This window comes from Brassica oleracea, chromosome C9, assembly GCF_000695525.1.
Source record: "Brassica oleracea var. oleracea cultivar TO1000 chromosome C9, BOL, whole genome shotgun sequence".
NCBI classification, from domain to species: domain Eukaryota; kingdom Viridiplantae; phylum Streptophyta; class Magnoliopsida; order Brassicales; family Brassicaceae; genus Brassica; species Brassica oleracea.
This window is the reverse complement of record NC_027756.1, coordinates 44,209,879-44,233,420: the sequence shown is the minus strand read 5'-3', so window position 1 is coordinate 44,233,420 and position 23,542 is coordinate 44,209,879. Positions and strand designations below refer to the sequence as shown.

The window sequence follows — 23,542 nt, the reverse complement described above, 5'->3', positions numbered from 1 at the left end:
GTGTGTCGTAATAAATTGAGGTGATGGATGAGTTATAAATTGAAGTTATTGTTAGATAAATGTCTACTCCAATTGGTTGTGTGTTGGAGATGAATGCCTTCTTCTTTCTCTCTGCTATATAACAGAGACCTTGGTCTCTTCCATTTATGAAACATGATCCCTCTTCTATTCTTTTCATTTTCAGATATGGATTCTAATCCGTATGTGAATATAAATTTTGTTGATCTTCTTCAAAGTCAACAAGATACTTATTCTATTCCTTTTCTTACCACTCAAGCTACCGAAGGTATAAACTTCCAACAAGAAACTCCTTCAGAGTGCAAGAAACGAAGGACTTGGTCGCCTACAGATGATGTAGTCCTCATCAGCTCGTGGTTAAATAGGAGCAAAGATCCCCTTGTCGGGAATGAGCAAAGGTCCATAGCTTTCTGGAAGAGAATAGCAACATATTTTGCGGCCAGTCCTAAGCTTACTGGCTCTGAAAAAAGAGAGCCATCTCACTGCAAGCAAAGGTGGCACATGATCAATGACTTAGTGTCAAAGTTTTGTGGAGCATACGAGGCAGCAACCAGAGAGAAGAGTAGTGGACAAAATGAAAATGACGTTCTCAAACTTGCCCACGAAATATTCTTCACCAACTATAAGAAAAAGTTCACCCTTGAACACGCTTGGAAGAAGTTGAGAAATGACCAGAAGTGGTGTGACCTTTCCATGGCCAAAACTGATGGCAACTCGAAGAAGAGGAAGTGTGACGAACGCTCACAGTCAGCAAGCTCACAGGCTAATGAAATCGGTAGTGCTGTTAATGAGGAGGGAGGTAACCGTCCCCCAGGTGTTAAGTCTGCAAAAACCCGTGGTAAGAAGACCATGGGTGAGGGGAAGGAGCTCTCTCAATTTCAGACAATGTGGAGCATCAAGAAGCAGGATTTGGTCATGAAGGAAAGACTGTCAAAGATGAAGTTGCTTGACAGTCTCATTGCAAAACAAGAACCGCTTCTAGATTACGAAGAAGCTCTAAAAAAGGCTCATTAACGAGTTAATGTTTGATTAGCTTAAGTATGTCTTGTGCTATGCAATGTTCTGTTTGCTTGTTAAGTTTAATCTGTCTCGGGTTCTTGTTCTCGTTTATGCTTTGATCTCTGTTTCTTGTTCTCGTTAATGCTTAGATGTAAGTTTCTTGTTCTTGTTAATGCTTTGATCTCTGTTTCTTGTTCTTGTTAACGCTTTGATCTAGTACTTGTTCTCATTCTATGGTTGTTTTCATGTTTCAGGTGAGATTGAAGAGTGTTCATCGCATGCTAAAGCAATAATAAGGTAATGGGACTACTCATTACCATCAAAGCCACGTACCATGTTCCGTTTCAAACAAACACAATACATGGCATTGGTAGTAATGAGTGTTTCCGCTACCGTATTGAGGTTGAAGTTGCACGGTCACAGGACACTCTTTTTGTCAGTGTGTATCATTGTATCAGTTTCGTTTTCAGGTCACGGGACACTCTTTTGTATCAGTGTGTCACGAGCACTCTTGGTTTATAGTAATGTCTTGTGCACTCTTGTCTGTTGTGCACTCTTGTCTGAATGTTATGTCTTTTGTGGTGTGTATCAGTGTATCAGTTTGTCACGGGCCAATGTAATTTTTTTTTCTTTGTCTGAAATATGTATCACAGATTTGTGTAAACATTGTCTCCACTCTATATATAATATTGCATTCTCTCATTCTCACCAAGCATAACAATCACCTTCTCCATCTCACCAAGCATAACAATCATCTTCTCCATCTCACCGAACAAAACATTGTTTTCTTATCTCTTTTCACCAAACAAAACAATCAAAAACAATTTCATCTTCTCCATCTCACCGAACAAAACATTGTTCTCTTATCTCCTTTTCACCAAGCAAAACAACCAAAAACAATCAAAAACATTGGCATCCTCTTCTCATAATACTTTTGATGAATCATTAGATGATACTTTTGATCAAACGTTCGAGAATATGACCATTGCTTATGGTGATGCAGAAGAAGCAAGGAAAAAAAGAAAAAAATGAGCTTATATCGAAAGAAATCGAGAAGAAGGTCATGTACGTATATGGAATGATTATTTCAGTGAAACTCCGACGTATCCTGGAAATTTTTTCCGACGCCGTTTTAGAATGAACAAGCCATTGTTCATGCACATCGTCGATCGACTCTCCAATGAAGTTCAATTCTTTCGCCAAAAAGAAGATGCTCTTCGAAGGTTTGGTCTCTCTACACTCCAAAAGTGTACATCAACTATTCGTGTCTTGGCATATGGTACTGCGGCTGATACGGCCGATGAATACCTACGTCTCGGCGAATCCACAACTCGTAAATGTCTCAACGATAGCTCGGTTATGTGTGGAACATTTTGTGGAAGAAATAATAAATGTATTCGGCGATAAGTATCTAAGAAGACCAACACCGGCTGATCTTCAACGTCTACTTTATATTGGTGGGCAACGAGGCTTTCCCGGGATGATAGGGAGCATCGATTGTATGCATTGGGAGTGGAAGAATTGTCCCACCGCTTGGAAAGGGCAATATTCTCGTAGCTCGGAAAAACCAACAATCGTTTTAGAGGCTGTTGCTTCATACTATCTCTGGATATGGCACACGTTTTTTGGACCTCCAGGTACCTTAAACGATATCAATGTTCTTGATCGCTCACCTGTTTTTGATGACATAATAAAGGGTCATGCTCCGGAAGTCACTTACTATGTCAATTGAATAGAGTATCATTTGGCTTACTATCTCACCGATGGTATTTATCCGAAATGGGCAATTTTTATCCAATCTATTCCAATACCACAAGGGCCGAAAGCAGTTTTATTTGCTCAGCGTCAAGAAGCTGTCCGAAAGGATGTCGAGCGTGCTTTTGGAGTCTTACAAGCTCGCTTTGCCATTGTTAAAAATCCAGCACTTTTTGGGGATAAAGTCAAAATTGGGAAGATTATGCGAGCATGTATCATACTCCATAATATGATAGTAGAAGACGAACGAGATGGATACACTCAATTTGATGTTTCGGAGTTCCAACAAGGAGAAGACAATGGAAGTTCACATGTCGATCTCATGTATTCTACAGATATCCCTACAAATATCGCTAATATGATGGGTGTTCGAACTAGAATTCGTGATAGACAGATGCATCAACAACTGAAAGATGATTTGGTTGAACATGTATGGCTTAAATTTGGACGTGTTGAAGACAACAACTGAACTCCGATGCTTCTTTCAAATTATTATCGTTTATTTTACTTATCTATGTTTTAATGTTTTTATTTAAAAATTTATGTTTCAAATGTTATCTTTTAGTATGTTTTATTTAATCAAAAAAATTTAAGTTTAATAAAAGTTAATAATTATTTTTTAAGAACCCTTAATTAAGAACCTTGCAATGGACCAATTAAATGTTGGGATTTCTTATCTTGGTCTCTTAAATCATTTTTTCTACTTAAATGCATTAAAAATTTAATAAGAACCCCTAATATGGATATATGTAAGAATCATGGAGCATAATTATTGGAGGGTTCTTAAGGTGGGGTTCTTAACGGAATATAAGAACCTGACTCTTAACTTTTAACTAAAAAAACTAAGAACCGGTTCTTAAGTAAGAGTTTTAAGAGACGGTTCTTAGTTTTTTTAGTTAAAAGTTAAGAGACGGGTTCTTATATTCTACTAAGAACTCCACCTTAATAACCTTCAATCATGCTCTACTACTCTGTTTCTTTCTTTGTCCTCTCGAGTATTTGACTACTACTCGCAACTCACGTGGATAAATGGATAAAATGCTATACTGTAAACTTTTCGCCATTATTCAAAAGTAATAACAACTCTTACAGCAATTCACCGCGTTCATTCATATAACTCTTAATTATTGTCCAAATAGTATAGCATTCTTATAATCTTGGTTAAACCAGCAGCAATTCGTAATATTCACTGATTTCACATTGCATCTATATATATATTTATCTACCTTTCATGAGAGAGTTCAACTTGTTACGGGAAAATTCTGGTGTCATCCACCTTTGTTTTATCTTTTTTTAAATCTCCTAAAACGTACAAAAAAAGTCCTTTGGACTTAAACAAAAAATATGATGGAAATGGTAATACAAATTACATGTCAGATGTTGATTTTAAAGGGAGAAAAAAACAAAAATAGCACTAAATCAAGTTTTTGTTTCCAAACTAGGGTTTAGATTTTAGGGTTTAGGGTTTAGATTTTAGGGTTTAGGGTTTAGATTTTAGGGTTTAGGGTTTAGATTTTAGGGTTTAGGGTTTAGATTTTAGGGTTTAGGGTTTAGATTTTAGGGTTTAGGGTTTAGATTTTAGGGTTTAGGGTTTAGATTTTAGGGTTTAGGGTTTAGATTTTAGGGTTTAGAGTTTAGAGTTTAAGGTTTAGGGTTTAGGGTTTAGGGTCTAGGGTTTAGAGTTTAGAGTTTAGGTTTAGGGTTTAGAGTTGAGAAATGAGGTTTTGGGGATAAGATTTCAAATTTTGAAAAATAAAAAAATTAAAATTTTCAAAGGATAAACTTAGAAATGTGCTATTTTGGTCATTTTAGTTTTTGAGTGCTATTTTGTGATATAAACTTAGAAATGTGCTATTTTGGTCATTTTAGTTTTTGAGTGCTATTTTGTGATATAAACTTAGAAATGTGCTATTTTGGTCATTTTAGTTTTTGAGTGCTATTTTGTGATATAAACTTAGAAATGTGCTATTTTGGTCATTTTAGTTTTTGAGTGCTATTTTGTGATATAAACTTAGAAATGTGCTATTTTGGAGATTTGCTTTTTTAAAAGACTTGTTTATCTCTCTATTTTACAGAATGAAAATCTCTTTAGTTTTGAGTGGGTTTTGAGTTATATAGATAGTTGACGTGAGCAATTCGGTCCCATGGTCTACTGGTCAGGACATTGGACTCTGAATCCAGTAACCCGAGTTCACATCTCCGTGGGACCTTCTCATTTTATGTTTTCAAAAACTTTAGCAAATGAACCCACTTCAGGTTGGGCCATTTGGTCACTAGCTATATGTCCTTAACTCGTTCCAACTTTGGTTGGACTCGAAACAAGAATTAGTTTGAACTTTCTACATGTTCTATTCAACACTTCACCAGAAACATGACAAAGCTTTCCATAAAGAAGAAATAAAAAACTGTATGAAAATGTAAAACAAAGTGCATTTCACAACAAAATTAAACCTTCTCAACTCTCAAGGCTGCAAAACCGATTTCAAAGAAGATCAAAATCACTAGACATCTGTTTTCAATAGAGTTTTAAGGTTTCCGGTTTACTCCCACTTTGACTCTCCTCCCAACCCGATTTCAACTTCCCCAGGAAGCTCAGCCACTGCACTCCTGCTCTGCTTATTTCCTGTTTTCTTCTTCTTGTGAATATCTATCACTCTCACCACACCCGTCTCTTGCACACTGCTTCTCTTCTTATTCTTCTCAACACCATCTTCAGAATCCTTCGCCACATCGCCCCTGGAAAAGACTTCAGCCATAGAGGTCTCAGCATCATCTATAGCATCGATTAACTTCTTAGGACTAGCCCTTTTCTGTTTCTTCTCAGCAGCATCTTCTTCCTTCTTTTCTACTTGAACTTGATCTATATCTGGATTGCTCTTAGACTTCTTCTTCTTCTTTCTCTTGCTACCTTCATTATCAGCTTCTTCTTCTTCTTCATCCTCTGACTTGTTTCTCTTAGAGCTCTTCTTGCTTTTCCTATCCACTTTGGATTCTTCTTCTTCCTCTTCTGCTGATTTGCTGTGACGACTATCAAAGGTCACATCTTCGGTATCAAATCTAACATGCTTTGCATTCTTCGAGCTTTTCTCCAAGGGTTTAGCGTTAAAGACATTCACTGAAGGAGGAAGCAACTTCCTCACCTGCGAACATTTTAAAACATATCTTCTCATTCTTATTTGATTTCTACACGTAGCTAACACTAACTACAAAGACAGTGGTTGTTACCTTCTTTGCTGACTTCTCGTTATCAGAGATTGGGTTTCCTCGAATGTTCAAGTTTCGCAAGCAAGATAGTGTTCCCAAAACCTAGTTCCCAAACAACTTAGATCAACGCAGAAAGCTTTAATGAGCTTAGATAAGGCGAAAAGTTTGCTTTATATACCTCTAAACCAGAGCGACTAGTGATCATATTGTTTCCCACGTCCAAATTGAGTAGTCTCTTGTTGAGTGCAAGTTCTGCTGGGAGAGCCTGAACGTGTGTAAGCGTAAAGTAAACATAGTGATTAGCAATATAAACAAAAGACGGTGGTGTGTTTATCTTTATAGAAGAGAGATAACCTTAATCTCATTGTGGGCTAGTCGTAGCTCTTTCAAATCAGAGCATGACTTGAGAGAAGACCCAATAGCTTTTATTCTGCAGTCAGACAAAGAAACCTGAAACAAGGGATTAGGCAAGAGGGTCAACTTTTAGTTCTGATGCTAGAAACATGGAGAAAACTCGAAGCTTACTTTTGTGAGTTTTTTCAACTTAGAAAGTGAGTCACCGATTTCACTGATAGGGTTCCTAGAGAGCACTGTATCATCAATATCCACAACAAAAATTCAAGTAGACGAAACTTCTAAGAGAGTAACAATGTTGATTCTGATGTTAAGAACAAACCGAGACTGTTCAAGTCTTTGAGTTGATCTAGCTTGCAGATAGAGGAGATTTCATTGTCTGCAAGAAGTCGAAAACAATCCATCAGTAGTAGTAGTAGCTAGTGGTGGATACAAAAGACAAAAACCGTCGAGACTTGTGTTGGTACAACTCACCGTTCAAAATCAAGGCACACAAATTGACAAGAGAAGAGATCTCATTCATAGATTTGAGCTTGTTCTTTCCCGCATTCAGCACCTGATTGCAAACCAAATCAGTGCTGAAGAATGATTCAACGATGAAAGTAGCAAACATATTTCAAGAAATGATATGAATTGGAACTTACTGTAAGCCTAGTTAATCCTTCAATTCCACTCAAGCTCTGCAATTTATTGTCCACAACCGACAGCCACTTCAAATTCGCACAAGACTTGAGTCCCTAAGACCATTTAAAACATGAAGATAAGCTTCAAGTAAAAGGCGCCGTTTTATTTTTTGGCTTTTTACCTGGAGATCAGTGAGATTGTTGAAACGGAGGTCGAGCTTCTCCAAGTTTTTGAACTTGCTCAAACAAGACACCTGGATGAACCAATTTCACAATTAGGGTTTTCGTTTCAATTTTGGGAACATAGTTTGCAGAAACGAAACTAACGTCGGTGAGAGCTCTGTGGCCGAGATTAAGTTCCTTGACGGAATCGAGGTCATGTGTTTTCTTCTCTTTTAGAACTTCTTCAACGGTCAGCGATTTCGTCGCCATCTTCTTCCTCGTCAACAAAAACCCTAGCCTTCTGTCTGGTTCAGTCACTCTTACCGTAGCGGAAGTTTTTATAAAGACACCCCCACAACTTTCTATTGTTTATAAATTTGGCCCTGATATTATTTGTTGAAATAGGAAACGCCCCTTTTGCTCTCCTGTTTTCCATTTATTAGACTTTACATGTTTGTTCTTGAAGAATTGTTCCAAGTCTATTATGGGACTAGGAAACTCAACATGAACAAGCACAACTAATGTAGGTGTAACAATCGAATCAAGTGACTGGTTCAAGTAGAATGTTATCATGAAACCAACTCTATCCCATTAAATTAAGATTTCTCCACGTCATAGGCATTACATAATGGCTTAAAGAGGAGCAAAAACATTCGATTAGTGTGTTTCTCATGAGATGTATTTCTCTTGCTGCTCGTGCAAAAGCTTTGCTGATGATTTGGCGTCAAGGTAGAGTGATGTTACTTCCTCTATATCAGCCTGTCAAAAATACCAAGAGATTAACAACAACAACATTCATTTTTATACTGCTTTGTTTTGTTCCAAGATTCATAAGGAAGCACCTTGCAAATGTTGTCACGTCCATTCATTTTCGCTACGATGCTGGCAGGAGACAGAAGCTGAACTGCGTGCCTGAAAGCGAAAGCACAATAAATAAATAAAAAAGTTTAGACAAAGAAACATATATTGAAAAGAAGCAGTAATGCTTGCTAGTTCAGTCTTTAAACCTTAAGGATGTTCTTTGCCCAATGTCCCCAAGTACGACCAAGCATTCCTCATCCACTGTTAGCTCTTCTACTTGCGCACGGATAGCTATAATCTGGGGACATAACTAAATCTATTAGAATGTTGTTAATTAACTGGAATGCAAAAAAACTAAAATGACAACTGAGTGACCTGTATCATTTCAGAAGGGTTATAGATTTGGGTCCTGATTATGACCAACCGATCCAACAAGTCAATAGGGACTCCATGGGGACTCGGCATATCAGTCCCTCTGCAAAAACAAAGTGAATCATAACACTTAAGTTAAACCCAAATTCACATGATTTCAAAGGCAGAAACTGATAGTTTATCTACCAAGGTCCAGCGTTTATCCTCACCTTACGTTGCAAACTCCTCTGTTTGTTGCGAATATTACTATTGGAGATAGCGAGCTCTCAAGAGCACGGTTTAAGTAAGAAAAGCACTCCATATCAAGCATATGAACCTGGAGTTAATAAAGTTAAATCACTGCTCCTGAGTCCTGAGCAACATCAATATGGTGGAATGAGATAATTTAATCAGGAACCTCGTCGATAAATAGAACTCCGGGAACAAGCTCTGCAACACCTTCATCTATATAACGGTTCACCACCTGTAATAATCATACATTCCATACTATTAGACCTGTAGCGAAATTTAAACAAGAATCATTTTGGTCTCAGTGAAGAAGTCACCTTGTTAATTTCTTGGCGCAGCTTATCAGTGATCTCAGTCTTCCGGGGTTTCATCATTTGGCCCATCAAAGAAAGTATATCCTGCCCGCCTTGAGGTCGAGCATTTGCTGCGTCCAGGTCTTGAAGCGTCACATCCTAACCAAAGTCAAGAAAGCTTTTAGAGGCTACCACAAAAGAACAAACGTACGATGTATGATTATCCGTAAAACATAATATTTACAATGATGATAATTAGTACTACACAGAGGGAGAGTTCTTGGGATAAGAAAAGGTCATAGAAGGTAAACCTGCACTATCTCTTTCTTTTTGTGAACCTCTCCTTTGGGAAGTGGAACATATTCTTCTGCTTCCAGATCGAACTCAGTGGCAAAAGCATCACTTCTACCCACCCGCTTTACAGCTCCACTGTTTGCTTCAATGTATATAACATCTCCTACAGCTACCTGGGAGCCAAACAGTAAATATAAGACGAACCTGCGTACATAATGACCTGATAACTGATAGCAAAGGATAACAACAATGACAGGTGCCAAGAAGTAAAAAAACTAACCTTCTCCTTAATCAAGGCATCGTAGATAGTGGGATCCAGCTTAAGTTGTTTGGTTCCTTTGACTGTCTTGAGTCCAATGATAACATGACTGATGCTTTTGCCGTAACCTCCGGTAAGACTTTCAGTTTCTTCTGGGGACAGCTCCGTAACCTGGAAGACAAAACATGTTAAGAATCTGACGGCAAAGAGAGACCATATTACTACACAAGAAAGAAACTGAAAATAGCAGCACACACACCTCTCCTTCGTAGACGTCTTTGGTTTCCTTAATACGTAACCCAATGGCACGCCTAAAATTCTCCATGAGAACCTCAGTCTTCTTAACCTCTGATGAGTAAACCTCAGATCCAACCATTGGACAGAAGGGAACCTACAAACACGAATAAAAAAGCATTCATACCATATCTAATGAAGCCATGTGGGAGTCTATGGAACATAAGAGATGTAAGCTAAAGACATCTGAGACTAACCTTACTACCCAGCTCTTGGGATATTCCAAGAGCCAACGCTGTTTTCCCTGTCCCCGGAGGTCCAGCGAGCAGAAGAGCCTTGCCAGCCATTTTCTTCTGCTTGATCATGTCCACTACAAGACCAGCTGCCTCTCTAGCCTCAAGTTGACCCACGAATCCAGCCGCTAATGGTATAGGGATTCCGGTTGGCTAGAAACGGAGACAACGAATCAGCAAATGGAACTATATTCCAAGCTATAGAAAGAAACCACACTAATGCTTTGAGACATAACTGTCAGTAAAAGAACCACATATAGCTATAAAACCTCAAAAAGCCTAAAACTTTAAACCCTAAAGAACATTGAGCTACACGAGCATAGAGAAACCTACTGCAGTTACATCTAGAAACACTATACTCTGAGTCTCCTGAGCGTACCAAACCAAAGGAATGAGCTCTAAATCCTTAAAAAAAAACTGACGAAGTTCGAGCGATACAGTGTAGAGTGGAGGAGAACCTCGAGGCCAAGACCCTTGATGTGAGTGTGAGTGGCAATCCGCTGTTTCTTCGCGGTGGACTGAATCTCCTCGATCTTTACTTTCTCCATCTCCGTCAACTGTTGGCGTTGTCGGACTTCTGATGAGTCACGTCTGAGATGTATATATAGGTCCTTTTACTGTAATCTCCAACGACGGCGGAAGAGTTCGAGCTCTCTCTCTCCTTTTCGATGCTTCTTCTCTGAATTGGCAAAACCTCTCTGTTTATATTTTCATCTTTGTTGCAGTAATGGCCCTTATATTCCCTTTTTATTTACAATATCACCCTAACCTTTTAAATTGAATAACAATTGGAGGTTATCTGTGTTTTTTACTTTTTACAAAGTTTTTATTTTTAGTTTCTGCTTTCTTTTCACATTTTATTGTCAAGTTTGATTCCTGTCTTTTTCTCTCCACATTGGTGTGGCCTTGCGGATAGTTCCAGCCATGGCTGTGGTTTGTTTTGTGCACAAAAGCATCAGATCTAGTTAAGTGTAGAGACAACCAATTAAATTGTAAATTGTGATCTGCGCACAACCTTCGGAGTTAGACCATTTTGTAAATTGTTTGGTTCTTGATCTCATAGGGAAACATAAACTGGACTCGTGTGCCTAAGACTTATAACTGAGTCTGAGGATGCAGAGTGAGTTGTAGCCTGAAAGGAAAAAAAATAACTAAAACAGACGAGGTTTCTCAAGGCAACCTAGGGCTGGGCAAAAAACCCGGATCCAAAAAACCTAACCGAACCCGATCCGAAAAAGTAATACCGAACCCAAACCGAAATTGATTAAATATCCGAATAGGCCTAAAATTTTGGTATTTAAATAGCCGAAACCGAATCCGATCCGAACCGAAATATTTCGGGTACCCGAATGTATCCGAAATAGATTTATAAATCTATATATTAATTATTTTTTAGATTTAATGTATATTAAAAAATATCCAAAATATATTTGATACTTTTAACTTATCAAAAATACTTGAAAATATATACAAATAATCAAAAGTAAATGTCTTAAATAGTTAAAGTATACTCAAAATACCAAAAATACTTAAAATATTTATTTATTCTCTATCCAAATATTCAAATCAAACCAATTTATATGTTAAGTTTAAGTATTTTGATATGTATTATTCAAATTTATATGTAATATATTATTTTGTTTATAGATTTTGAGTATTTTAAAATATATAATAAATTTTAAAATTTAAAAAATAATTTAAATAGATTATCCGAACCCGAACCAAAATTTAGAGATATCCGAATGGAACTGAAATCTTTGACCCCGAGAACCCGAAACCCGAACGCCCATCCCTAAGGCAACCTTCTCGTTTCTTCTTGTAACTACCTCAACCTATAATAGTATAATGTATCAAAAACGAAATTATTGAACGTGTGAGATTTTTTCATTCTACACATTCGAATATCACCGACAAGTCAATACAAAGGGGAAAAAGAACTTCCCACTCTCTTTATTTCACAAAGAGCCACCACTCCAGTTGAGAAGAGGTATAGAGATTCACTGTGTGGTAATATGAGCAAAAAATTTAGGGCACAAGAAACGTAAATAAACCCTTCAAAATGGTACCGTCACCTTTTCTTTCTTTCTTTCTGCACATCCGATTGTCTTAGGCTTCTCTTTCTCTACAACTTTCGAGAACTGTGATTCCAGAAATAAATTGTATAAACAAAAAAACGTATGATAGTTTTCAAGAGCGTAGACTCCATCCACGTGCAGCTAATGCACTCCGTACTCTCATTGCTGCTTCTGCTGTGTCATTCAATGGCGGATAACTCCAACTTTCCGACATCTATACAATAAAAAAAAACATTTAATACCAAACCAGATCAATGAACATCATGGAGACATGGAGGACCTGACGCAACACAAGTCTCACCAGAAAACTCCCTATGTTCCATTGCCATGGAGAATGAAAAACGGGAAAACTATCTAGAGTGTTCTAAGAAAATGTAGAGATACTCACGTCTTCGAAACCTGTAAATGGGCGAACGACTCCTCGTTCCCTCAAAGACTTGTGGAAATCTGCAATCTTCCATTTACAGTGATCGGCTCCTATAACATACACTGGTTTCCTGCAGCATAGAAGTATTACTCAGACCATATAGTTTCTGTACGAAAGAATAAGAAAACTGAAAGGATTATCTCAGTATGTTATATACCCGGTGCTGCAGGCTTCACTTATGAGACTGACAGAATCTGCTGTCACTACAAATGCATCACCCCAAGCTAAATGTCCCATGTAAGGATTTGGTTCTGGATTAATATTTTAAGAACAAGCGTTAGAAACCTTTTTTCATTGCATTGTGTTTGTGCACAAAGCTGAAGCAAAATTTGCTGTGGATCATCAGTACCTTGGCCATTCCAAATGAAGACTTTTGGGTTATCTCCTAGCTCTTTGAAAATTACTCTTGAAACCTGCTTGGCGTAGCAAAATACGAGGTGAAACCCAAGAGCATCAGCTATAACTATTCTAGTTAATAGAAACATGTGTTAGGAGACCTTTTCAGGGGTTCTGTACGAGAGGGCGATTCTGACACTTCCACAGCTATCAAGGACACTGAGAAGGGCGTCTGTTAACTGCTTTGCGAGGTTTGCGCCATAACGGCAGTTACCTGTTCATAAAGCCAAGAAAACACATGCCAATAAGAAAAAGGGGCTCATGTGTTATATGGTGCAAGTGTAAGAACGCCATCTAGTAACTTAATAGAGTAACAGAACATACGTCTAGGCCAGCCAACGTTAACCACAACTAAGGGCTTTGGAAGAGCAGCAAACTCATCATGCCAGGCACTAGCTGATTTACGGAGTGTGGCGTAATCGATCCCGTGGAGAGCTCCAGTAGTCAAGACCTGAAAATAAGTGTGCACATTCATGGTAATTACAAATGAAATCTCCACAACAAGTTTAATCTACAGTAACATGATGGAAAAGAGAATGGAGAAAAAAACATGGCACTTACAACATGATCCTGAGGTGGTTCACGTGGAGTAATCCAACCACGCATAAATCTAGGAACTTGCTCTTGCGCTTCGAGGCTTAGAGGATAGTAGTCGTGACGAGGTGTGATCACCATGTCAAACCTATTTAAGTGTGATCTAGGATGTTGTATCTACAAAAAAAGAAGACCAAATATCAATTATTAGGATTCAGTCCTTTTATATGATCATTCACAGGATTCATGAACAATACTCTTTCCTCTAGATACTATACTAAATTAAATTTGTATCTCCAACAGTAGTATTTCAAAGCTAAGCATGGAGCGTCAAAGTAACATATAAATCATATAACAAAACCTGAACAACGAAGACGTTTTCAGAAGCCAGACGCCTTATGGAGCTAGCAATAGAAACTGTATCTCTCCCACATGCAATCACTACTAACGGGCCATCCCTGCGAAAAGAAAATAAAAATCCCTTAGCTAGATGAATTGCAACACGTTCAAGCTTAGCTTCCTACTTTCAATTCACAAAAACGCCACAACGAAAAAAAATAAATAGAAAGTAACATACTTTTCATAGGTGTCACGAGCCATGGAGACAATACTCTTGACGTCAGCCTCTAGAATAGAGGACAAGCCAACACTCCCACCATTCTCAGACGCGATGTATTTACTTTGTTTGGAACCAAGCATCAACCTGGAGTAGAGGTAGAGATGCCTGAGGATAAAGTCCAACTTCTTGTGAAAACCAACAGGGAGCCAGTGTAGCCACTCATTGATCCCTCCTTTCGGCCTTGTAACTCGCTTCCATCATAAAAAAAAAAAAAGAGACATTCAAAAAAACCAAAAACCATTGCTCAAACCCTATATTATTCCAGAACTTAAGATTATCAAATGTCCGTAGCCCTGTTTCTAAGAGCTCCTCCTCATCAAATAACTAGTCACACCTCAGCCTACACAACAACTTCTACACATGCTATACAAGTAGTAACGATTGCAATCTTATTCTTAGCAAGCTAGAAACAATCATCCATCGTCCCTAAGCATTCATCAATCTCAGTGTACGGGAATGCTAAAAACGAAACGAATAAAAAATGTCTTAGGGAGGAATCGAAGAAACTCACGTAGAGGAGGTGATTTTGCGCCAAGCCGAGGGCGCGAGCGAGACCGATACACTGATTCTCGGAGCCAGGGAAGCCGTTTCCGATAACGACGGCGCGTCTGACGACGTTCTGGGAGCCGCCTTGCTCGAAAATCTCGGGCACGCCGGTAGATAGAGTGGGTGGATCCGGCAACAGGATTGGCCTCATGCCGGGTTCTGATGATTGATATCGAAAAACCCTAGACGCCGAGATTTAGGATTTGATCTCTCTCTCAATCCAACTTTGTGTAGAATACGCCGAAGTGCCTTCGACAACTTGCGAAATGTTAGAAATTGGTAAACAAATTGACAAACTAAATATAATAAAACTGCTAAAACGATTTTTTTTTTTTTTTTTTTTTTTTTTTTTTTTAATAAAGGCGTCTCTCTGGAAAGTTTCGCGTGTATGGGTTGTTTCTTAGGCCCAATATGTAGAATTTGATTGTCAAATGGTTGATATTATGGGCCGCTACTGTTCCTCACTTTATCCGCAGTTCCTTCATCCCTTTCAGCTTTGTGATCCAGTCCCTACACTTGATACATTTGTTCAGATGCGTATAGCGTATGATACAAATACAATTTATCATATTCTTTAGTATGGTGCAAATACAAGTATTGGACATGAATTTTATAAAATGGTTTACGTGTAATTTAAATAGAAACATTAGCTTCAATCTTTTTAAATCATATAGAATTTTTGGTTGTAAAATCATGTAGTAATAATTTACAATTTTGGATTAATAAATCAATGTTTAACTCACTATAAAAACATCTTTTTTTTAGAATCCAATTTCATTCGGTCGCTTCTCTCTTAGGTTTTTGGATATATGTAAGAGTTGTCACAACAAACTACCAACATGTAATGTAATAGAGATCCTACCAAGTAGTTACCATTTTCTTGTAGATGACTGCAATAGCTTCTAAACTGCGCTGAAGCTATTTACATGTAGAGTCTGGTTATGATACGTACTGTGTTTAGCTTAAGTTCATTGGTAAAGGAAGCAATGAAATTACTAATAGTAATTGAAAGGTTTGGACCGTAAGATTATTAATCACAGATCCTGAAGAAATTATTATGTGAAATTGAGATGGTTGACTAGTCTTTTCGTCTCAAGTTATAGACAATTGAGGTGGTAGACTAGCTATTGTGGTGGACACATTCGGAAGAGTTTATCAAGAAGTTGTTACTAGTTCCGTGGATGATGTCCTAATCATATATGATAACGATTTTAGTATGTTGAATTGTATAACTTCTGAAAATCAAGCGTAGAAGAAAGGAGACTTATAAATTATTATTTTTTTGCGTAAGAGAAAACTATGTATAGCTTGTTGGATCATTTTTCTGTATCATTTTTAGAGGAACTCTTCTAGTATCATCAAATAGAGGAACTCTTCCGGCTGGATCATTTTTATTGTTCTTTTGAATCATTTTTTTATCGATATCCTTGTTTACTACTCAGTAAACTTTTATTAACAAGATAAAAAGTGAATTTTTGCTTTCGTGAAGTTTAAATTAGACTAGAAAAATTAAACAAAGTTTTTCCTCTCTAGCTTGCATATGTATAGATAATTCAAATAGAGATATAGATCTATAGAGAGTCTTGCATCTTTTTGCATTTCCCGAAAATTCTTTGTTGTTGAATCAGATTCCAATCAATTTTGTATAAATTTTTATTTTAATGGAATAAAAAAATTTCTTTATTAATGACTTATCTTTTGGAACTCATGTGATATCGCATGGAAACTCATTTTATGAAAAGAAAAACTCTATATTTTATTAAATATTTTGTAATAAAAATAGTTTACAATTGTTTACGAAGAAATACATATGTTACAAAATTATCTTTCATGCATCTATATTTCTTTAATGATAATACTAAAAATATATGATGTGTTTATAGGTTTGGTTGTAAGAAATCATAAATATGTCAATACAAAATAAAGAGACAACATATAGATCATATGACAACATCCAACTTAAATAGATTATTTACATGAACGAACACTCTTCGTTCATTACGTGACTTTTCACAAATGAGTTTCTTGTATAAAAAGTCACGACTCTTACACACACCTCTTCGCTTTACATACACTCTAGCTTATATGATTTTAGTAAATATACCAAACTCAATTATAAACTATAACACTAACGACATAACAACAAACTAGCGAGCAGAGCAGTATTTTCTCACCATCTTCTCGGAAATTTTCGATGAAAGAGTCTACTCGATGTATTCTCAAAAATTGTCGTCCGTAATGGTAATAATTTCAGAGAAACATAAGTTGTCGGAATTTCTCATCAGAAGTTTCTGGGAATGTAGTGATGAATCGTTGTTCCCGGAAAGTGGTCACAATTCTCCTAAGGAATTTGTCAAAAACAAACACAGAAACTCAAGCTCTTATTTTCTTATGTTTCTTCAAGAATTATTTGTTAAACTGTTTCTTCAAGAACCACCGGTCCGTAAAACTCTTTGCTCCACCACAGCGCTGCACCGCCAACGCACAGCCACTGCAACTCCATTCACTGCACCGGCACTACAACTCCATTCACCACCGCTACTGTAACTCCGTTAACCTCACCGTCGCTGCAACTCTGTTCACCTCTACCGCCGCAACTTTTTGCACCGCCATCACCGCAATTCCTTCCATCACCACCGCTGCAACTCATCCACCACTACTGCCATTGCAATTCACTCCTCCTCTACCATCACCGCCTCTGTCACACCCACCTTCACTGCCTTTGTGGGAAATATAGTACTTTATTGATGAAAATTTTATATTAAATTTTCTTATAATAATGAAATATCTGATGGTTTTATTAATTTTAGTTTTACTTTGATTTTTAATTAAATACACCAAGTTGTCGGAAAATTACCGGCTTGATTTCTCATCGGAACAAAGCAATCACATTCCGACAACAGTTTGATCGGAACTTACCGACTAAGTTTTTGACAAATTATGATTACCGAAACCTACTCCGTCAAAATCTTCATTGTCAGAAAACAGTAGGAAACATGATAAACATGATAATCTGCAACCAAAATCAAATAAAACAATAAAGTAGTATACATAAACATTTATATAAACTAAAATGGGATATTATTATTCATGGGTTTGTTTGTTTGTTTTACAATAGCAACAATAACAAGGACACAACAATAACATGAAACGAATATAAACAAATTTGCATGTGGGAAAGACAAACCTTTTCATTTAGTATAAGAAAATTTAGACTAATGATTTCATTATTTCGTTTTGGATTTTTAGCTATCCAAACACGTAAAACTCTTCCTACTATTTTTTGTTTATAACGTTTCATTTGAATGTCTTCTAAAAATTTGTATCCAATTAACTGCTTAGAACTTTTTTTCCACCATTTTATTAGTTCGATTAGTGAAAATTTTATTTTGAAAAATGCATGACAGAGACTATTTATATATTTTAAAAATCTATTTGAATAGTCACAACTCCTCAATTTGAATAGTCGCATTCTTCTAATTTAAAGGTAGTTATTTTGAAAAGATACTTATAAGAATAATCACAACTTTTCACTTTTTAAAAGATACTTATATGAATAGTCACAACTTATCAAATTTCTCTTTTACAACAAAAAAATGACACAACATAACCCATTACACACATCTCATAACACAAAGAATTGTACAAATACATTTTTTGAGTATTTACATCATAAGAAAAAACACAACTATTTAGACAATTTTTAGAGAAGACACAACCTTCCAAAATTAAACTTTTAGTAAAGACACAACTTTTTGACATCTTTTAGAAAAAACACAACCTTTCAACATAAGTGAGATTCACAACCTTTGAAATTAATTAGGATTGCTATTATTAGTAGATTAGAAGACAAAAAGAACAAAAAGAATAATAAATCTAACAAGGAGATTATGATCATACATCAATTTTATTTTGAAAGATTAATAAGTCCATTTAATTAGTTTGGCGTTTCTTGTACCTATTTTTTTTATTCTATTTCTAGTAGGTTCTATATATTTCTATTAGGTTGCATATTAGTATTATATATATATTTACTTAAAGATACTAGTATAATTATATAATATATATAATAGAAATAAATACAAGATATTCTAAGATATCTTTAGAATTCATAATATAACAATAATAAGTACAAATATTAAATTGAGGTACCTCATTTTATGACAACTTTCAACAACTTACACTCTATTTTTGTGCCTTTAGTAGGCCTAGTCTTTCCGGCACTTGCAATGGCTTCTTTATTTCTTCATATTCAAAAAAATAAGATTTTTTAGATCGGATGAGACCGAATCATATTACTCCCTTCGAAAAAAACGTCAATTTGATAAGACCCATTTGGTAGAATATTGTATAACACATAGATTCCTACAAACATAACTAAAAAAACTTTTATGCATGTGTAAACATATTATATGGGGTAACTCAATTTGCACTATTTTGAAAAATGGATCATCATCGGACCGCTGTATGAAATTCAAGTCAATGTATTTATTTGTATGTATATAGTTATAGGGGATCATATAAAGGAAGGATATGTTATTATTTTAGATATAAACAATTATATGAATTACTCCTAAGGTAAATGTTCACAAAAAAATAGTTATAGCTGATGGGAGTTACTTTGAAAACAAAAAAAATGAAAGTCATATTTTCTCAATTCCAAAAAATTGTATAACTGGATCAAATGTATATGAGTTGGCGATTAGAATCTCTATGGATAGAATTTGTAACAGGGTCTCGAAAAATAAGTAATTTCTGTTGGGCTTTTATCCTATTTTTAGCTTCATTGGGATTCTTATTGGTTGAAACTTCCAGTTATTGGTAGAAATTTTATATCGTTAGTTGCATCTCAGCAAATCATATTTTCCACAAGGGATTGTGATGTCTTTCTATGGGATCGCGGGTCTCTTTATTAGTTTCTATTTGTTGTGCACTATTTTGTGGAATGTGGGTAGTGGTTTTCGACCGAAAAGAAGGGATAGAACATATTTTCGTTAGGGATTTCCTGGAAAAAGCTGTCGGATCTTTTTACGATTCCTTATGAAAGATATCCAGCCCATCAGAATCGAAATTAAAGAGGGTGTTTCTGCTTGGTGTGTCCTTTATATGGAAATTCGAGGTCAAGGGGATATTCCTTTAATTAGTACTGATGAGAATTTTACTACACGAGAAATTGAGCAAAAAGCTGTTGAATTGGGTTACTTCTTACGTGTACCAATTGAAGTATTTTGAAATGAATTCATTTTGAAAGTTTAAAGACTAAATACTTTGGCAGTGGAAAGGAAAACTAAAGAATTGCTTTTTTTTTTTCAATTGAACATTCATCTATTCTTTTATGCTTGTTTTCTTGATATATTTGATAGAAAAGAAAGATAGTTTATTCGTGTCGAGAATAAAATCATATTTTTTTAATTGTTCTTTTAAGGTCTTTTAGTATTGATCGAAAAAAGATAAAAAGGATTATAGGCTTAATACATTCTATTTGAATTAGAATAGAAACTCATGCTCGATAGAAATAGTAGATCTAATAGAATCAACAAATGTGGTAGGTTCATTAACAATTCACAGATTCAAAATCGCAAAAAAAAAAGCATTAATTCTTTTTTTTATTTTACATCTATAGTCTTTTTGTCCTGGATGATCTCTCTCTGCTGTAATAAAAGCTTGAAAACTTAGAATACTAGACAATGCAAAACTTTCTTGAATGATATTCAAGAAAAAAACGTTCTAGAAAAATTCATACAATTAGAGGAACTCTTCCAAGTGGATGAAATGATAAAGGAATACCGAGAAACCGATAAAGGAATACCCAAAACAAGCAAGCGACGACCAAAAAAACCTTTTAGTCTTGGTCCACTTTTCAACCATTATAGTATGGCAAGTATACAGACATTACAAAATAGTGATTTTCGTGTTGCCTCATTTCCTGGGGATTGCTTGTTGTCGCCTTGTCCGAATATGTCATCGTTATTGCATTAATGTTGCTGAGCATGGTTAAGGAGGCTTGACTACTTGTTAGATATGAACTTATAACGTTGATGGTACTAACTTTTCGAAAACAACAATTTAATCATCTCTTACGTACATGCACACTGCACACACATGGTGTAGACGTAAACCAATCATTTAAATTGACGGCTAAATACCGTTATTTGACTTGTTTACCTACTAGGTACTCTGAATCACAACTTTCATCACGTTGAGCGCGCATAATGTAATCGTTTTTCTATGGGTTTTATATTCTATAGGTTTGAAGGAATATATTATATATATATAACATATTGTCGAGCTTGATTTCAACCTCAGCCTCAGTTTATAAGTTCGTGAATAGAATTACAATTCGAAGCATGTGTTTATAATTTTACTGCACAGCCTCCATGGGTGATGTCCTAATCATATGATAATTTTAGTATATATGTAAGAGAACCAAAACTTGTGTTTTTCTTTAACGACAAACTATCGACGACCAAAAATCTTTTGTCGTTGTCCACTTTCAACCTTTATGATAACACTTATATAAAAAAAACAATTTTGTCCTTTTGGCTCTTTTCGTTTATGTGAAGTTTATATTTGGTATTGAAACATGATCAAGTAAATTGTTTTTTTTTTCTACTTTCTGCCTATCAAAGCCTACTTGCTATATAATACTCTCTCTATTTTTATTTGTAAGTAGTTTTAGTTAAAAGTGTGAATATTAAGAAATTTTTTACTTTTGAAAAAATAGCATTTAATACATAAATTCAACCAATAACAAAAAAATATGAATTATTTGATTGGTTACACAACATATAATAAATGTAAAAGATGCTTTAGATTATGTAAACATCTTACATTTTGAAACAAACATTTTTTTGCTAAAATTACTTACATATCAAAACAGAGGGAGTATTATTTTTAATTTAATCCTTGGTTTGTTTCTGTCCCTTGTTTTTTCCTCTTTGTCGACTTTTTCGTCTTAATTAAGCTAATTTCACGGTTTTGACATTTGAGTTTCTAAAGTTCTAAATGCTCGATGACTTTACATTCTCTAAGAAAACGAAATTAAAGAAAGTTACCTTTTGTCATTTATTCTTGCTCAAATTATTGCTCAAAAAAATAATCTTTCTGGTCATAAATTCAACTACGTAATAATGTACGTAACTTTTTTTGTGACAAAAAAAAAATCAGTACGTAACTTCAATTTACTTGATTATGAATCTCGCAAGCTTCAAGGCCAACTCAGCTGTTCCCATTCCCAAATTGGTTCAGTTAAACCATCGACCATCTCACCATTCACAAAGAGATAACCATGTCCTCCTGACATCGAAGCTTCTGGTGAGCTTTCCACGCGAACTGATCTCTCACCAACTGCAACATCACGTGTAAGCATTCTCTCTGCCTGAAAAATTCCCATTGGGCGTCTATCAAAAGCTCTTGAGTTTCCTGATGTTACGTAGACCCGACATAAGCTGAATTCATGTCTCAACTACATTAAAACAAGAAAATATCTCATTAATTAAAAACTTATATGATCAAGAATATTTTCTTTAAAATATCAAGAAAAAACTTTACATATGCAACCTTGGGGACTATGGAAACGTTGAACGTTTCATCAACGGCTTTGTATTCATTCATCTTCCATTTTGTTTTTCTTCCTGTTGGTGCTTTTCCAGTGTAGAAAACCATAGTTTTCTTGACTCCAATCATTCGGTTATCTTTCGAAAAGACTGGACCAGGTGATCCAGTTGCTTTCCAGTACCCTGAACCAGTGGTTCTGCTCGGTCTGCCTCCTCTTGCTTCGCGTTCTTGTCTTGGCACGAAGAAGAACCATTGCTCAGCATCTCCTCGACATCTATCTCCCGCAATATCTGCAAAAAGAAAATTGAAAAACACAACAAACGTATAAGTTTCACAGACCATACATGACTAACACTACCACATCTATTATAGTAATGAAACAAGTCGACGTGCTATAAAAGTAAAACCTAACATATATTTTCCCCTTATGACTCAAGAACTAACTGATGATTTTAAAGCTACATTTCTAGCGAGGCTCACGTACTTGGAAGATGACTAGGCTCGACCTCAAAGACATCCAGAACTGGGATGACACGGTGTATTGTGTCACCACTCCTTCCTTCGAGCTGGTTTCTTAGGTAGAACGCAATCAGTTCGTCTTCCGTGGGATAGAAGCGAAACCCAACTGTAAGCTCCTTCGCCATTGTTGTATGTGTTGCTACAAAAGGAAACCTCGTTTTATTGTAGATATATGTTATTACAAACTATTTGCTTTTATATGTAGACTGGTTGGCATTAATTATTTGTTGAAGTAGAGATTGGTATCTCCGAGTGAAATTAGAAAAGTTTTACGCGTTTTAAGTTTTTTGTTTGTTTATTATACCTTTTGTACGGACATTGGGAAAGAGAAGAATATTCTTGTGTGTGTGTTGATTACTTTCATTGTAATGTGTTTATTATGACTTTTATTCCTAAGTAAAGCTTTTGTAGGACCCACGTATGCCCCCATTGAACGAGTCAAGCCCTTGTCTTAGCGTCAAATTTCAGTCTCTTTTCCCTTAGGCCACAAAAAATGTTACTCCCTTCCTTTCAAAATGCTACTCCCTCGGTTCCCGAAGGTAAAATTAAAATTTTACCTTGTTCCACAAAGATAGATTTTTTATATTGTTAAGATATTTTTTTATACTTTTGAGAAATATTAATTAAGAATATTTGAATTGATTAAATTTCATTAGTATAAAGTTATTGGAAAGTGTATAATAAAGTAAAAAATAAATTAAATTATAAATATTTATTAAATTCTTAATAACCATGCATACTCTAGAAAATATTACTTTTGAGAACAGAGGGAGTACATATTTTAGATTTTTCACACATTTTAATAAAACACATTAAATTTATATAATTTTTTTTAATTATCTTTCTTCATAATTCTAAGCAATAAAAATCCAATAAGTACAATTAAGTTTTTTGAAGTTTGCAATTAGTTAATAAAACATGCATTATGCAAAAATAGATTTTTTTGAAACAATTTTTTTCTCTAGAATATGTAACTTTAT

At 35.6% G+C, this 23,542-nt stretch overlaps 5 protein-coding genes across 5 annotated transcripts; 1 reads left to right on the top strand and 4 right to left on the bottom strand.

Annotated features, from left to right (window-relative positions):
• The first annotated feature begins 186 nt into the window (after positions 1-186).
• LOC106315120 (glutathione S-transferase T3-like) lies at positions 187-1,032 on the top strand. The gene has a single exon (XM_013752888.1). The coding sequence runs from the start codon at positions 187-189 to the stop codon at positions 1,030-1,032; it is 846 nt and encodes a 281-aa protein (XP_013608342.1).
• Positions 1,033-5,138: 4,106 nt separating this feature from the next.
• LOC106319172 (protein phosphatase 1 regulatory subunit SDS22) lies at positions 5,139-7,443 on the bottom strand. The gene is made up of 10 exons (XM_013757420.1): positions 7,281-7,443; positions 7,136-7,207; positions 6,975-7,067; positions 6,805-6,886; positions 6,653-6,709; positions 6,502-6,566; positions 6,331-6,426; positions 6,155-6,241; positions 5,998-6,078; positions 5,139-5,912 (listed from the first exon to the last, which is right to left on the bottom strand). Exons 1-10 carry the CDS (start codon positions 7,383-7,385, stop codon positions 5,313-5,315), a joined length of 1,338 nt encoding a protein of 445 aa, XP_013612874.1. The 5' UTR covers positions 7,386-7,443; the 3' UTR covers positions 5,139-5,312.
• A 236-nt stretch (positions 7,444-7,679) lies between these two features.
• On the bottom strand, positions 7,680-10,577 carry LOC106319171 (ruvB-like protein 1). The gene is made up of 12 exons (XM_013757419.1): positions 10,348-10,577; positions 9,854-10,042; positions 9,622-9,753; positions 9,384-9,533; positions 9,121-9,276; positions 8,834-8,968; positions 8,686-8,751; positions 8,498-8,604; positions 8,292-8,391; positions 8,123-8,214; positions 7,958-8,027; positions 7,680-7,874 (listed from the first exon to the last, which is right to left on the bottom strand). Exons 1-12 carry the CDS (start codon positions 10,435-10,437, stop codon positions 7,785-7,787), a joined length of 1,377 nt encoding a protein of 458 aa, XP_013612873.1. The 5' UTR covers positions 10,438-10,577; the 3' UTR covers positions 7,680-7,784.
• Positions 10,578-11,804: 1,227 nt separating this feature from the next.
• LOC106313655 (mitochondrial fission protein ELM1) lies at positions 11,805-14,759 on the bottom strand. The gene is made up of 10 exons (XM_013751525.1): positions 14,452-14,759; positions 13,899-14,131; positions 13,683-13,779; positions 13,349-13,498; positions 13,112-13,238; positions 12,889-13,001; positions 12,741-12,804; positions 12,549-12,642; positions 12,353-12,461; positions 11,805-12,178 (listed from the first exon to the last, which is right to left on the bottom strand). Exons 1-10 carry the CDS (start codon positions 14,635-14,637, stop codon positions 12,077-12,079), a joined length of 1,275 nt encoding a protein of 424 aa, XP_013606979.1. The 5' UTR covers positions 14,638-14,759; the 3' UTR covers positions 11,805-12,076.
• A 6,796-nt stretch (positions 14,760-21,555) lies between these two features.
• Positions 21,556-22,704, bottom strand: LOC106317443 (NAC domain-containing protein 90-like). Its single transcript, XM_013755261.1, has 3 exons — positions 22,528-22,704; positions 22,047-22,333; positions 21,556-21,951 (listed from the first exon to the last, which is right to left on the bottom strand). The coding sequence occupies exons 1-3, from the start codon at positions 22,685-22,687 to the stop codon at positions 21,694-21,696; spliced, it is 705 nt and encodes a 234-aa protein (XP_013610715.1). The 5' UTR covers positions 22,688-22,704; the 3' UTR covers positions 21,556-21,693.
• Positions 22,705-23,542: the final 838 nt, after the last annotated feature.